Source organism: Eubalaena glacialis, chromosome X (genome assembly GCF_028564815.1).
Source record: "Eubalaena glacialis isolate mEubGla1 chromosome X, mEubGla1.1.hap2.+ XY, whole genome shotgun sequence".
Classification (NCBI taxonomy): domain Eukaryota; kingdom Metazoa; phylum Chordata; class Mammalia; order Artiodactyla; family Balaenidae; genus Eubalaena; species Eubalaena glacialis.
In genome coordinates this window covers 108,899,953-108,915,936 of record NC_083736.1, presented here as the reverse complement: position 1 = coordinate 108,915,936, position 15,984 = coordinate 108,899,953, and the positions used below count along the sequence as shown (strand labels likewise).

The window sequence follows — 15,984 nt, the reverse complement described above, 5'->3', positions numbered from 1 at the left end:
TAGTTTTATCATTTTTCATTTTCTACATTTTGCTGGTTATTAGCTAGCAGCAATAGTACAGTACGAAGCAGAAAGGCATAATGTCTGCTTGGTACCTAATATATATACACACATGTACATATATACACAAACACACTCATATATATATATATATACACACACACACACATCTATATACATCTACACACACACACACATGCACACACATCTATATACATCTACACACACACACGCACATCTGTATACATCTACACACACACACACACACACACACACAGAAAATAACCTACTAGGAAAAGACTAGGTAAATCACAATAAACAGAAAAATTAGCTGAATAAATGGCACTGACTACCAAGGGGGAAGTCTTGTCCTTCTGGCCTAGATTTAACTTTATGTTTTTCCTGTATATACTCTTTATTCCCAAGCTTTGCAGCAAAATCAATTTACAAGCAGTGAAATGGTCATGTCCAATTGATTACCCCATTCAAGTACCTATCAAAGAAAGCCAAGGCTTAGCCTTGTACTTTGCCTCCCACCACTACTGAAACAAAAGCTTGCTGTAAAACATGTAAAACAGTCCAAATGTGTATCCAGTCTACTGAGAGAAAAGTGCAATTCTGCCTAGCCAAGCTACATTTGCTGCAGTTAGGTCCTCTCTTATCAACGTGAAATATTCTATGATGTGGAACTTTATACATTTGGGAGAGCAGGAAGTGATGAGCTGGTTATTCTAATGGAGCTAGAACTTAAGGCTTCCATTATATCAGAAATTCTAGACCTCCAAACAACACTAATTTTTAGCCCTCTTGAAAGAGGAAAAATTTGCTGGCATGGGATTCTCCCTTATCTCTGACCCTAATTTGTTTTCCAGTCTTTTCATTTTCCCAAACAGACTTGACCCCCAAAGGAATTACATGTAAATCATCAAGTTATGGTATGAAAATCAGAGGTGTGGATTCCCCCAACCAAGTTTAAAGGAATTGCAAATGGGTATTGTGTGTAAAGGCAGGGTTTTACGCCAATGTAGTCCCCTGATGATATTCTGTAACTATGAATAATCTAATCATAGCTGTTATTTGTTGAATGACTCCTATGTGCTAGGCACTATGCTAAGTGATGTATATGTATTATCTCATGTAATGTTATAAGAACCCTACATGCAGTATTTATCCCCACCACTTGCTAGTTGACAAACTGGTGCTCAGAAAAAGTGAAATCACAAAAGTAACACATCTAGCAATCCAAGACACTTATGACCCTTTTCTTTGTTGCATTTACACTAGATAGTAGGAAATTACTGTCCTAGGACTGTGTTATGACCACAAGGCTGGGCACCAGGTGGGAGAGGGAGCCTTTCATTTCCTCCTACCTGAGCCTTGTAGAGTTTGCTTAGGCAGTAACCATGCCTATGCTTCCATTCTTTACCAGCCCAGTTGGGCTCCAAACATCAAACCTGGTAACATAATGTTCTGACAACACGGTGTTCATTAAGAAAGTGCAGAAAAGGTTATTTGGTTTCTGCGTACATGAATCTCTTTTTTGTTGCCTGGATCATCTCATTCTCCCTTTTCTGTTTCTGGCCACATGTGGTGATGGAAGAAGTCAGACTGATTACTTGAGGCATTAACCTCTAGCGGGAACAGAGTGGATGGGCTGCGTGTGAGTCTCGCACTGCAGCTGTCCAGAGTCACATGGCGGGAGGATAATTTGCGTGAAGGTAGGAACAACACGATTCACTTCTTCGCTGTCCTAATCATTTCACTCTGTCATTATAACACTCCTGTTTTCAGGTTGTCCTGGCACTAAAGAAATCAAACTGGCACTAAGCAAGCTAAACAGGACCTCACTCTTACCCCCTTACCACTATTCTTCCCCAGTATTGAAATCTTTGGCCCATCTCAGTGAGGAGGAAAGACCGTGTTTAGATAAAATCATGGATTAATTGCTTCCTTTGAAAAGATTTAAAAACCAAAAAGATAGTTTGAGGGTTTCTTAAAGGGTTCTACCCTCTTTCCTGGCTTCTTTACACTTTTAATAATGAACCGTCCTTCACCAAGTGTTTGCACACATGCTCGCCAGGCCCTGATCCTCAGAGCCCTGAGAAGAGGAGGGGTATGGAGGCTAGCTGGGCATGGCTGTGATGTACCAGACTGAAAACCATTACCTCTGAAGGGTTAAATATTATCCTGCCTAAAAGTCCCATTACTAACTGCACTGGGGAGAAATTAAGATATAATTAGATTGCTGAAATAAATGCCTATAAGAGATTGTAATAAAAGACACTCCTCTAATTCATCTCTTGATTCCAGAAAAATAATTCCTTCAGCCTGGCTCTGTATGACACATAGAAAATGGATTACTTTTATTGTACCCTGGCTTATTCCACAACCTATGCCAAATCCCTTAAGTATTTTATATTGTTGGATTCAAATTGAAAGCAAAATAGAATTTGTAAGGATAGATGATCTTGGCATGATTCTGAACTTCCTTTAAGCATCCAATTGGATAGATACAAAAATGGTTCAAGAACTGGGATCAAATGTAGCAAAAACTGTTAAAGCAAAAATTGTACATTTCTAGTATTGTTACTTCCCCCTAGGTACATGGTAAACCACATCAATAAATAAAGCAGTATTTTTCAGTAATGCACACTTAAATAGTTACAAACATACATGTAGAAAAAAAAGATACGGTAGTGCAAAAAATAAATTATTAAAACAGAAGGAAGTATAAACATTATTTTACACAATGCTATATAAAATATGAACCATTTGGAATGACACCTCAAAAGTCAGTGAAATAATGCAGCAACATGATTAGTAACTGGGCATCACATTTCAACCACACAGTCATTCATCTATGAAAGACAGAAAATTAAAGCAAAACCACTTTAAACTTTGAGAAAATTTTATGTCAAAATCAAAAAAATTTTTTTTTCTTCTGGGCTCTTAAACAACCTCTGCTGTGCATGTAGTTGTGCAGCATGTCAAGAAGCATCTTAAGAAAGAAAGTTTCAAACAGATCACATTCTTTTGGTCTTTCTACTTAATTTCTTTCTGATCAATAGCAGGACAATGCCTCTGTTTGATACTTCCTTCTAAGATGTTATTGCAATTAGGTATATTTACAAGACGACTCCCCCACGGTGGTGAGGGGAGCATGGGAGCTCCTTTTCAGCAATCCACTCACTAGTTTTGGTTTCGGGATATAAAGGCCAGGACTCGCCGAATACCGTTCAGTCTATCCTTTAGGGACCTCATTGCTAGGAACGGGAGCTGAGCTCGGCTTTCCAATGGAAGAACCGCTAATGTCCACCAGCACCAGGCCGGGCCATTGGGGTTGATCTGCAAGAGAAATGCAATGGGTTCATCTTATTCCTGCAGAAGTGATCCTAGCCTGTAGGCTTCCAAAGTTGCCAGGAAACACCCCAGGTGGAACTGCTTCTGTGTGTGGCAGGGATTGCTAATTACCCCCCATCTCTATTTCCCTTTATCTTAGCTGGGCATACAGCCACCCAGGGAGTGGGGGTGGGAAGGCTACATTTGTCAGCCTCCCTTGCAGCTAGGTGAGGCCATAAGACAAAGTCCTGGCTAAGGAGATGTAAAGGGCAGTGATAAGTGTAACTTCTGGGCCATGCTCTGAGAAAGGGCCATGCGCCCTCACTTTCCTCTTTCTCTCCCCTTCCCCTAGCTAGAACACAGACATGCTGATGATCAGACTTCTTCAATCAGGAGGATGAGGGCAACATTCAAAGGATGGTAGAGCTTTGTCAGGAAGGAGCCTGGGTCTGAATGATCTCACGGAACAGGGCTGCCCTAGCCCTCCATCTCTACGACTTACACTATCTAGTTTAAGCTACAGTTATTTTTGGTAGTGGTTAAAGCAAACACATCAATTTCCTAAAAAATACACCATACCTTCTAGCCAGTGTGATTTTACAAGCTGAACTATCTACTACAGTCGGCCCTCCATATCCATGGATTCAACCAACTATGGATCGAAATTGGTTGGTTGAATCTGTAGACACGAAACCTGCAGATGCAGAGGGCTGATTGTACTCATTGCACTACATAATTTTATAGAAGGGATTTTGGTATCCATGGGGCCTCCTAGAACCAATCCCCCATGGATACCGAGAGACAACTACTCAGCCTCTTCCACCTCTTAGATTCTGTTTAGGCCCTTTGGCCTGATGCATAGAGCATATGGGTCTTCAGTTCTCATGACCCCTTAGGCTGTGCATGTCTCTTACCTCCATTTCCCTGTTTCTGGCTGAAGGCAACAGAGTCCACATATGCCAGGTCACTAAACGGGGCCACGGCTAGCTTCTCCCCTAAAACCAGAGCCTATGATTCACAGCCCCAAAGCACAACAATCCCACTTTGCAAAAATTCCAATTGGAAAACACAGTCACATAGAAATATATTCCATCCCAGGTTTCCTCTAATAAAGAGCTTTCCTATCCTACAGTGATCCTGCACCAAAATTCTGTTTGTCAGCAGTGTCCCAGGTACACATTGTAGACCTTGGTGACTTATTTCCTACTAAGCCCCAAATGAGCTTTCTGCCCACACCCCTCAGAAGGTTGGCTTTAGGACTGCAGAGAACCACATTCTACACGCGGGATTGTTTGCTTCCAAACTGGTCACCTGATTCTCCCCCAACCTTCACTGCCTCTTTGCTTCTCTGTGTCTCTAGCTCCATTTGGATTCTTTTTGTCCCTCGCTGCAGTCTGTAACGTGTTATCCCTCCTAGGATGAGTTCTGAATGCTAGATTGACATATCCTGAACTGTATTTCCCAGGATCATTAACAAAGATGTTTAAGCTGATGTTAATACATGTGGTGGTTCCTAAGAAACCTCCTGCGGAGGCTTAGAACATTCTTATTAATGGGACCACTGGGGCTACAGCATTGACTGGATCAAACTGGATGGGTTTTATTTTTTCTGCTGCTGCGCTGCCAAAGCAACAGTCCTAATAAGAAATGAAATGAAACCCAAGATTTCGGCTTTCTGTGTCACTGAGCCCTTAAGAATCACCCAGTGGCACCTGTGTTTTCTCTTGTGGAAGATGCTGTTACCATTGCTGATCGCTATCTTCTGCCTGACTAGGGGAGAATGCTTTCCAGAAGGTGAAGGGGAACATTCAACTTGATCATGAGCTTTCTCAGAGCTCTGCCGTAGTCCTGAGTCACAGTGGCCCAGAGCCAGGAGCTGGATCATCTGGAAGCAATGGTCTTTCTCCCTCCAACATTCACGATGCCTTTGAACGGGGGCGGGGAAAGGAGCCACCTTTGTGGCCCGGAGAAAACAAGACACTGCAGCGCATTAGGGAACAGACTGGTGTTTTATAGCCTCAAAACGCAAGAGGAAGAAGGGACTTTAGAGACCTCCTCGTCTACCTCCCTCATTTCAGAGACGGGCGAAAAAGTCAGAAAGGGGAAGGGACTTACCCGAGGTCACACAGCTAGAGAGGTAAGTAGGACCAGTTTTTTGGCATGGAAGTCAGAATATACATATTCTATTTTACTATTGTGATAAAGTCAGGAATGAGTACAGGGAAAGAATCAAGGAAGTTATGGAGGCGATTACGTAGGAACCAGGTCAGAATGTGGAAAGGTGATGGTGGGAAAATATTTGACTAGGATATCTCCAGCCTTGTCCTAGAGAGAGTATTCCCTGATTTATACCAGGCAAGCAAAGCTTGGTGAAACTTAACTATCTCCACTTTCCTGGAAAGCTTCAGATCTGCAGCTTGATCTCTCAAATGGACCTGTCCCTCCAGGAAATAGACTGATCCAGTAGAATCTAATGAACTCTTTTCTAGTATAACTCAGCCAAGGGTAAATTTAAGGATTGGGTCAGTTGTCTCAGGAATACTTGTTCATCCCTGATGAGGACAATGGCAAGGGTCTAGACCTGCAGGGCTAAGCACGGAGGGACCTGGGGGTGAAAGGTTTCTGTGATCCTGCAGTTGGAATCCTGTAAGGTGGCTGGCCCTAGCTCCTCACTCCTTGTTCCTGCAGCGATCAGGGAGAGAGTTATGAAGTCTCCAGGAAGTGGCAGCCTTTGGTCTCAGCTCCCTAGGTACCCTTCTCTTAAGCCTGGCCTTTTGTGAATCTTGTCACCCTAACACATCATCGTGGGGGGAATCTGGACTCACATTAAAGGTTCTTCTGTTGATGGTGCCTGTGTTCCCATCCTCTCACTTAACTAATCTCTTAAAGCCTACCTTGGATCCAAGTTCCTACTGCTTTACTTTAGTTACTCCAATTCTGATTTGGGGTCCTTTTGTTCTTACCCATGATGCCTACTGCCCAGCCAAACAAGACCAATTTGGATCCATCTTCCTCTCTACACTAAATGTGCTGGATGGAAACCACACACGTATCTAATCACAAACCCTAGGCTCTCTCATCTGGTGGGGGCGACTGATTACAAAGAGACATTTTTATATACCTGGGGATCAGCATCTTTCTCTGGCATTGGACCAAAATGATTGAGTATCCGATTCTTCAGAGATGATTTGAGTGAATGAAACCATGATGACGCTTGCTCATAGACACAGTTATGTAATCCCATGAGCTCAGCACAATCCTCTCCTTGAACCTGAAAGTATCAAAGTGGAAGTGAAGCACTCTGTACCTTCTCCATCACGCCTAGAGCCCCCTTTGACACCTGCCTATTTGAGCATCCATCCCGTCACCCTACGGGAAGACTCGCCCTTCTGGCTTTCTCCTGTGTAGTGTGTGAAAGGCTCCTCAGCCAGATGATGGACTGTGTGTAAATATTGCTGAGCGTGGAGGACAGAGAAAGGTTCAGCTGGGTAAATGAGCTGAAACAGCCAGACATATAGAAAACCAGTGATGCTAACTGGCCTGAGTGGAGGCGTGCTGTTAAACTAGGTTGTGCTTGTTCATGCCTCTCTCCTTTTCATTTTTTACATCTGCTTTCCCACTGCTCCCTGGGAAGAGAGGGAGCAGTGGCTGTGTCTCCGTACGTAACTTTATCTTCCAAGTCAAATACATTTATTCGTTGAGCAAATGTTTATTAATCTTGTACTATGTAGTGAATGTAAATATAAACGCTTATGGGATTATTTACCTCTTCTTCTACCCGTTAGTTCAGAAAACCAAGGATTAACTGGACATGTCATCTTTCTGTGTTATGGGATGATGGATTATTGGTAAGGGCTCTTGGCCAGGTTGCACATTTAAAAATAGACATGTGTATGTGAATCTACAATTATCTCAAAAGAAAAAGGTTTAAAATATAAATAAATCAAAAAATAAAATACATATGTATAGATCCAGCTCCAGATCCTGGTATCCCTGGCAGAGACCTAACTCCTGTGCTGAATGGGCCCCAGGGTTGGTCTGGCTTGGCACCTCTTATGCATGAATATAGATCAGCAACTAAGCAGGGAAAGCCCAGACAAGGGGCGCGCTCACTGCCATTCCACAATCGAACAGGAACCTGGCAGCATTCGGTGTGGCAGCAGCGAATCAGTGAGAAATCCCAAGGCCCCCATCCATGCCCAGAAATCCTTTTGCAATCATCTTGGTCTGCCAAGCTTCAGGGCTAGCTTGGCTTCAGGATTCTTGGCACTGGCCACCCTCACCTTTTGGTCTTCAATGTATTCGATGTCAGCTGTGTTGTAACCATCCCGCTGGCCCTGATGGAGGACCTTGAAGCGCCTCTTGCCTATGCTGTCGACCACTGAGCGGCCATCAGCAAAGAACTGAACATTTCTGATCTCTAGGATGCAGCCATATTCCGCAAACCTGTTTATTGGGAATGGACTCAAGAAAGTAAATTCTTGATGAGCTGTTTCCCTGGCCTGCGCACCTCCCCCCATTTCTATAACCCCATGTTGTGCCCTGAGGGACTTCTGCCTTCTTCCCTGTCCCAGGGTCTATAGCTGCAATAACACCACAGGCAGTGCCTGTGTGAGAAAAAATTTTAATGTGTAACTGCTACCATTTATTGTACTGTGCTCAGTACTTTACGTGCATTATTAACTCACCAATCCTCCCAACAAACCCAACGAGGTAGGCACTATTATTGTACCCACTTTACAGATAAGGAAACTGAGTCACCGAAGGTTCAGTAACTTGCCCGAAGTCAAACTTGCTCCAAGGATGGAGCCGGAATATGAACCCAGGCAGTTTGACTCCAGGGACCACACTCTTATAAAACACGTTTTAGAGTATATACCACCTGTTTAACAAAAGGTTGATCCTGGGGTTCCTTTAAACAGGCAGCCTCTCACACTGTAAACTAGGGGCCAGAGGGACCCTGATCCTTACAAATGCTCCTGGGAAGGCCCCAAAGTAAAACAAAAAACGCTTTCCACCCAACCTCCCTTTACTTGCATAGCTCCTCACTTACCTTTTGACAGGATCTCCAAGGCACATGCCAAACTGTCGTGTGCCTGTCTCAATGCATCTACGAATCATCAGACGGTAACAAGGCTCAAAGATGTGCAGGGGACAAGGAACCGTGGGATATGCCATGGTACACACGAAAATAGGCACGTTCTTATTTAAGCTGTCAGGAAGAGCAAATGACATGCATCTCACAGCATTGAAGCAGAACACAGAAAGGTTGGTCAAATTTCACCATGTGGTTCCCCCGCAGGAAGGCAAGGAGACATCAAGTTGAGGCTGATAACAAATACTAAAATGCATCTGGTGCTGTGGGCTGAATCCCATTATCTGGTGCACAGGTTAGCCTAAGGGCTACGATTAAAATTGACATTCTACACATTCTAATTTGGGTAATGAAGCTCTCTAGTACCGTAACATTGTCGGTGATAGTTATACCTCATATTTTTCTTTCTTTCTTTCATGCTCTCCACTCTAAACAATCTCTCCAGGTGTCTTGCTGGCAGTATGGGGAAGGGGGGTAAACGTGGACCCAGCTCTCCAGAGGAATGGTGGGAAAATCTCTGCAAGATGCCCGTGAGCATCTCACATATTTGCAAAGCCCCCAGAGGATGTGCATGGCAGGCCCAGCTGGGAAGAGGAGGGAGCAGTGGAGAGGCAAGAGTAATCTAGCCCAGTGATGCTCAAACGCTCCTGTGCATCAGAATCACCGGAGGCCCTTAAATGCAGACAACAGGCCACTGCACCCCCCCAGACACACTGGTGCAGTAGCTCTGAAATCGACACCTACGAGTCTGCCTCTCAACATGTGCCCACGAAGACTCAGACACATGGCCTGATGGGGAACCACCAACCGGGCCAGCTCCTCCTGGATCACTGTTCTTTTATTTGTCTAGTAAATCCAATACAGGGACATCTGAACATAAACTTACCAATAGATATAAGATCATTTGCCCAAATCTCAAAATGATTAAATTTAGGATTCCTTTAAAGAGAAATCCACCTAGTATATTCCAGTGTTTGTTAATCAGACATTAAATGATATTTGAGAAGAGGGCCCAGAGAGACTCAAGGTGAACTTAAGAATCAGAAATAAAGATAAAGATGCCTTGAGTAGATCTGTTAATGAGCAAAGAACGATTTCATTTCTGGCTCCCCAGCACAGTGTGTTATTCAAAGTGAGAGGCACAAATAAACTGGTGGCAGTTTAGAAATGTTCTCTACAGGGTGAGCATAAAACCAGAACAGCTTTTGCCATCGGGAACTTTGCCCCCAGAATGCTGTGAGAATTCCACCAGGGATGGGGAGATGGGGGGGTCAGCAGTATGAGAGACAGAAATTAGTGATTTCCTCCTGCTTTTTCTGCTAAGTGAGTTGTTCTTCCGGCCAGGCAGAGAGCTTGGAGCCTTACTTCTTTCTCCACCCCTACTCTCTACCTCTCACAATACCTGTGATGGAAGAGGAAGCGTAATAACAAGCAGCATTCTTACTATTGCTTTTATTAAGTGCTTACTATGCACTAGCTCATTTGATCTTCGTAACAAGTCCATGAGGCAAGGACTATTATTATCCCCAAGTTACAGATGAGGAGACTGAAGCGCAGAGAGGTTAAGTGACTTGCATAGGGTCATGAAGTATACTCACTTTGTGGCAAAACTGCATCATAAGCCCAGGTCTGGCTGATATCAAAGTTCTTAACCTTGTAGAACCTCCTTATGTACCTGAAAACCGTCTTCTGGATACAGCTGACCCTTGAACAACACGGGGGTTAGGGGCGCCAACCCTCTGCCCAGTTGAAAATCAGCATATAACTTAGAGTCGCCCTCGGTATCCGAAGCTCCTCTGTATCCGCGGTTCTGCATTCGTGGATTCAACCAACCACGGATCGGATAGTGTAGGACTATAGTATTTACTACTGAAAAAAATCCACGTATAAGTGGAACCGCACAGTTCAAATCCATGTTGTTTAAGGGTCAACTGCACTTCATTAAGCCCCCCTGATTAAATTATTCCAATAATTTGGTATCCGTGATACCCAGTTACTAGTGCCAATATGTGACCTGGTCAGTGGTTCAGCTTAGGTTTCTTCAGTGGGTGCTGGTAAACGAACAACTGGCTTTCTGGGGATGGAGCGGGTAAGCCCTTGTTACAGCATTTTCCAATTCCTGTGGTGTAAATACTCTCACTGTGGCCAATTTCAAGCTACCAACATGGTATCACTAAATGAGGAGTTAGGAGGGAATGTGCACTTTCAGTTCTATGACCTGGTATGAGTAAAACTGAAAACAGCAATGTGCATATGCATACTTAGAAAGTTCTTCCATTTCCTCTTCATAAAGCCTCCTTCGTTCCTTGAGTTCTTCTGGAAGGAATTTAGCTATTAGCTCTTCCATTATGACATTTTTACTGTATTTTCTTGATGCCAAGCACTATACGGGGAACAAGGCAATTAGATATTATGCAGTCATCAGAAAAACACACAGCACTTCTGATGTAATCAGTAGAACAGTTAAATGACCCACATACTGGAGTAATTTAGACCCACACACTGGCAGCTGATACTATCATAATGTATATATTCTCTGGAGGTTAGAGTTTAGCTTAAAAAAAAACCACATGCAATGAATTACTTTTAAAATTAGAAAAATTATTTTAAAAAGGGAAAAAGACCTGCAATGGAGTATTAAAAATGTCATAGCTTTCCTAAAACACTGAAATTGATTGAGATCATGTTCTTGTCAAAAAAGGGAGAAAATCCTTTCCTTTCCTTTTTCTGATTACTGTGTTTATAAGCTCCCAGAAATGGTCTCCATCTGGGATATGCTGAAAGTCCGTGGTCAAAAGGTTCAGGGAACTAAAAAGCAATTTTCAATTATTGATCCTTTCCTGCTGTGCCCCACTCCCAACCCCACCCCAATGCTTGGGCTTCAGGATATTTCAAGTCTATATATTATACATATTTTTTTCTCCTCTAACTTTAGTTTTAAAAAGAAAAGCTATACTGGTGACTTCATTTGCCTATTTTTTTTTATTATACCGTCTAGGTATCACTGGATTTATGTTATAAACCTTGATTTCATAACCTAACTCGGGCTCAGTTGCCAATTGTCACTATTACTCTCCTCCCAAACACCCCTAGTCCGTGCATATCCAGGGATCTGTAAGGAGTGGGTGTTTTGTGTGAACCAGACAATGGGAACGAAAACATCTGCAGAGAACTGCTGGCTATGGAAACTACCCACACAGACCCAGCAGGGGGAGCTCCTGAGTATAAAACGGCAGGCTTCAGACATTTTTTCCTTTCCCAGTACGGACTACGACTGTCTATTCCGCAGTGAACATGATCGGAATAAGATATTTCTCTCTCTGGAAAATGGTGCAAGTGTGACCCTGTGTGAAGACACAGAGATAGATGGGAATATCTTCTAGCCCCTAAGTCCAGGACCTCACAGCCTCTGCCTCCACGATGCCTTCTCAGCCACTGCCATTGCCTGGCTGCAGGAAAATCGGCTGCTTTGCCCAGTCCCAGTCTTTGGGGAAAAGCAATGACTCAGGAGGTAGCCTCTCCAAGAAGGAGATGACTCCTCCGCTGATGCTAAAACAAAAACCCAGGAAAGGTACATACTAAAATTTTAACGGTAGATTTTCCTTCTTTCTGTTAATCTGAATGTTGTAGTGTTACCACAACACAAATGTATTATTGAAGTATAAGGACCATGGGCTTCTCACCTACAATCAGGACAGCAAATACCACCTCTTCACCTAGGCCAGATATGACATTGACCCTCCCCCCAGCCCAATACACACCCTCAGGGCTATCCTGGATGATTATTTCACTCCCTTCCCTTAATTTAAATGTTGGGGTGTTGGGAAAGCTTGACACATGACTTCTCTGGATCTACATTCACCTAGAGATAGTCTTGCATCATCTCCGACCTCTCCTCAGGGATGACAGGGGTCAAGGGACATTTATACTGATTGTAAAATATGGCACACAAGTCCCTGGGGTGGGGGGACAAGATGGATTCCCAGACCTGCTTGTGCTACAGAAAATTACAGCAAGTCCATTTGAAAGACAAAGGTGGCAGCTTGTGTGATTCATTTTAGAGAATCTGGAAGCCCCAGAGATTTTCCAGCAGACAAATGTCTGCTAATAAGTACAGCGGCAGCTGAGGAGTGGGGCAAGGACCACAATGAAGGTCTGTGAGGTTTTCCTGGGGACCTGGGAGTGATCTCTTCAAACCACAGAATAAACATTGATGATAAGGGGACATCGGAGCTCATCTAGTCCAAGCCCAGGGAGGACAGAAGATTCACCCAACATGGCAGTGAATCAGGTGCCATGATGGGATTAGAACAAGGATCCATGTTTATCATCATTTTGATCTGTGCTTATCATCATTTTGATACTTTTGTTTCCAACACAAATTAATTTCACTACTGACAGTTCATAAAAAGCTAGATGTTGCCTCATTTCCCTGGAGGACTTTGTGGAGAGGGGAGGGGTGGCTCTAAGACAAGAGAAATAAATGGTCTGAGGGGGTGTTTTGCTCTAGCACAGTGCAGTGGCTTGGGATCCAATAGGATGCTGTCTTCGTACCCAATTCCAAATCAGCTAACCCAATCAAGAAAGAAAGAACGTTTTACCTGTGAAAGACCATCTTTGCACAGTGGACACTTCGCATTGTGATCTAGGCATCTTTCAAGGCATTTTAAGCAAAAGGTGTGTCCACAAGGTGTTGTGACTGGCTCATAGAATAATCTGAAATTTAGGAATCAGAGTGCAAGAAAACTGCAATCAGACCAAACATGAAAGACAGAGCTATTCAGTGTTCAGGTTTTATAGTATTATTTGGGAAATTCTACGTGCGGGGGTGGGAGGGGGTTCTTTTTCCTTTTTTTTAGAAAAAAACCCCTGCTGTTGTTGCACTTCAGAAAAGCATTTGCTTTTTATTTCTGAGCTGGATTTAAATGCATTAAATTATGCATTTATTAAAATTTAGGACATAGCTAGATCATTTCGTAACATTAGTTCTAGTCAGTCTCTTCCAGGGCATCCACATTTTTTTCCCTGTCAGGTCCTAGAAAAATGAAGACGAATGCCCGGAGTGTCTTGAATAGATTCCATTCTAAAATACTTAAGACAACCTGTTCACCTGAATATATGTAAACACATAGATAAACAAACACACACTCCCAGATTTAAGCACTTTATATCATACTACAGTGGAAAAAGACTAGGCTTATTTGCTAACCTTGATTCCATTTTTCACCTAAGCAATGTTTACAGCCTGAAGGATCTCAAAATTGCACCTGTAACAAACATAACTGCCTTTTATATGGATGGATCATTTTCCTAGGGACAACACAGTAATATTATTAATGTGCTTACTGATGGATAGACAGACAGACACATACATATATACATGTGTATGTATACACATACTTTAATTAGATCCTATTTTAATTGTTTTGCAGGAGCTATTTTTTCAAAGCAATCTGAGGATCTTTTAAAAAGCTGTTCTGTACATTCAGAGATTCATGGATTTATTTTGCTTAAAGAAAGGCTCACCTGCAGCAGGACCATTGGATGGGGGCAGCTGAAGATGATGCTTCAGAAGCGGAGCTCGCACCCACCAAGAGGACAGAAAGAAGGGAAAGACGCCTGACCAGCCTGTTTTGACCTCACAAGAGTGTTCAGTTGAGAGGAAGAGGCTGCAGGCTGCACAGCCCCCTCGTGTGGCCAGGAGGTGCACCAGCAGCCTGGCCCACACAGCCAGGCTGAACAGAAGAATCAAAACGTCAGAGCTGGAAAGTACTTGAGAAAAAAATCGAACCCACCAATCAGAATGAAACTGAGATCCAGAGGGGATGAAGTGGCTGAGCTAAGAGTACACAGCCAACTGTTGGCAGATGAAATGGAAAAAGAACAGGTACACGACTTCCCCTTCCAGTAGTGTGCCTTTTCTGTTAGAACAATGATTCTCAACCACTGCTGTGTGTGAGAACCACGTGTGTTGCTTTTTCTTTAAATAGCTTTATAGATGTATTATTGACATGCAATAAACTGCACATACTTTAAGTGTACAATTTGATAAGTTTTGACACATGTACACGTCTATGAAACCACTTCCACAACCAAAATAATGAACATACTTGTCACCCCCAAGTGTCTCCTTGTGCCCCTGAGTAAACCCTCCCTCTTGCTCCTCCCCAGACCACCCCCCTCCCACTATCACCTGGGGAACTTTAAAAAACTACAGAGGCCCAGGATCTCACCTACAGAGATGCAGATCAGTTGGTCCAGGGTAAGGGCCAGGCATCAGGATTTTTAAAGCTCCTGGGGTGGTTTTAATGTGTAGCCAGGGTTGGGAATCACTGTATTACACAATCCTACTAACCTCTGCATAGGCGAATCTACTCTATTGGTCTCCAAACCTAATTATCAGAGTCCCAGGTGGAACTTCAAAAACGCAGACGTGGCAAAGTCTCACTGGATAAAGTTTACAATTCAGGAGGTCAAGGGGAGGAGCAGAGATTCGATATTTTTAACAAGTCAATCAAGGTCTGGACTAGGAGAGAGATTTTTCATATATTTACTGTTTTCTACTTTTTAAATGTTATCAACCTGTTTAAAAAGCAGTTAATTTGTTTAACCGAGTTAATAAATTTTAGTTACTAAATTGGCCAAAAAGTAAAATTAATTTTCAAGAAACCTCTTTGATGAAGGTCCTAACCAGTGTACTAAGGCAAGGAGGAAAAAAAGTCTGAGGGCTTAAAAGGGAAAAAACAAATCTGTTGTTTTTCACAAATGGTATGATGATGAACTTAGAAAATCTAAAAGAATCTATAGAATGATTATTAGAATTAATAAGAATTGATAGAATTAGCAAGGAAGCTAGAGAAATACACACACACACACACACACACACACACACACACCATTCAATTGTAGCTCTATATACCAGCAACAAGCATGAGAGAATACATTTTTGAAAAGATGACATTTACAATTGCTTTTGAGCGCCCAGGAATAAACCTAACAAAAGTTTATGAGACCTCTATTGAAAGAAACTGTAAACATTTCATTGAAAGAAAGTAAAGAAGACCTAACTAAGTCCCAATAAAAACCCCAATGGGTTATTTTACTTGTTTGTTTTTGTGGAACTTGGCAAGTTGATTTCTAAACTTTATAAGGCAAGGCAAAGGGCCAAGAAGAGCTGAGACACTTTTGAATAGCAGCAATGTAGGAGGACATGCTCTACCAGACATCAGAACTTATTATAAAGCAGTAGTGATTAAAACAGAGTAAGACTAGCACAAGGACAAATAGATCCGTGGAATAGAAAAGAAAGCCCAGAAATAGACTGAGACCCAGATTCTTGATTTATGACAAGTGTGGCACTTCAAAGCAGAGGGAGGATTTTCAATACATAAATAGCATTCTCAATAATGCCATCTGGGATAGTTGGCTATCCATAGGGGGCAAAGAAGTTGGACTGCCTCTCACACCATACACAAAAAGCAATTCCATGTGGGCTGTAAAGATAAATGTGAAAGGCAAACAGTACAACTTCTAGAAGACAAGACAGAACA

At 42.7% G+C, this 15,984-nt stretch overlaps 1 protein-coding gene across 2 annotated transcripts in view; it reads right to left on the bottom strand.

Moving 5' to 3' along the window:
* Nucleotides 1-2,990: 2,990 nt before the first annotated feature.
* The window catches only part of LONRF3 (LON peptidase N-terminal domain and ring finger 3), a 32,315-nt gene continuing 19,321 nt past the window's right edge, over nt 2,991-15,984 (bottom strand). For both annotated transcript variants that reach the window (XM_061177917.1, XM_061177916.1), the window contains 6 exons: nt 13,036-13,150; nt 10,696-10,817; nt 8,393-8,551; nt 7,623-7,785; nt 6,461-6,610; nt 2,991-3,345 (listed from right to left, as the gene is read on the bottom strand). In XM_061177917.1, coding sequence (XP_061033900.1) covers nt 3,190-3,345; nt 6,461-6,610; nt 7,623-7,785; nt 8,393-8,551; nt 10,696-10,817; nt 13,036-13,150 — 865 coding nt within the window. In that variant the 3' untranslated portion in view covers nt 2,991-3,189. The remainder of the gene's footprint in view (nt 3,346-6,460; nt 6,611-7,622; nt 7,786-8,392; nt 8,552-10,695; nt 10,818-13,035; nt 13,151-15,984) is intronic.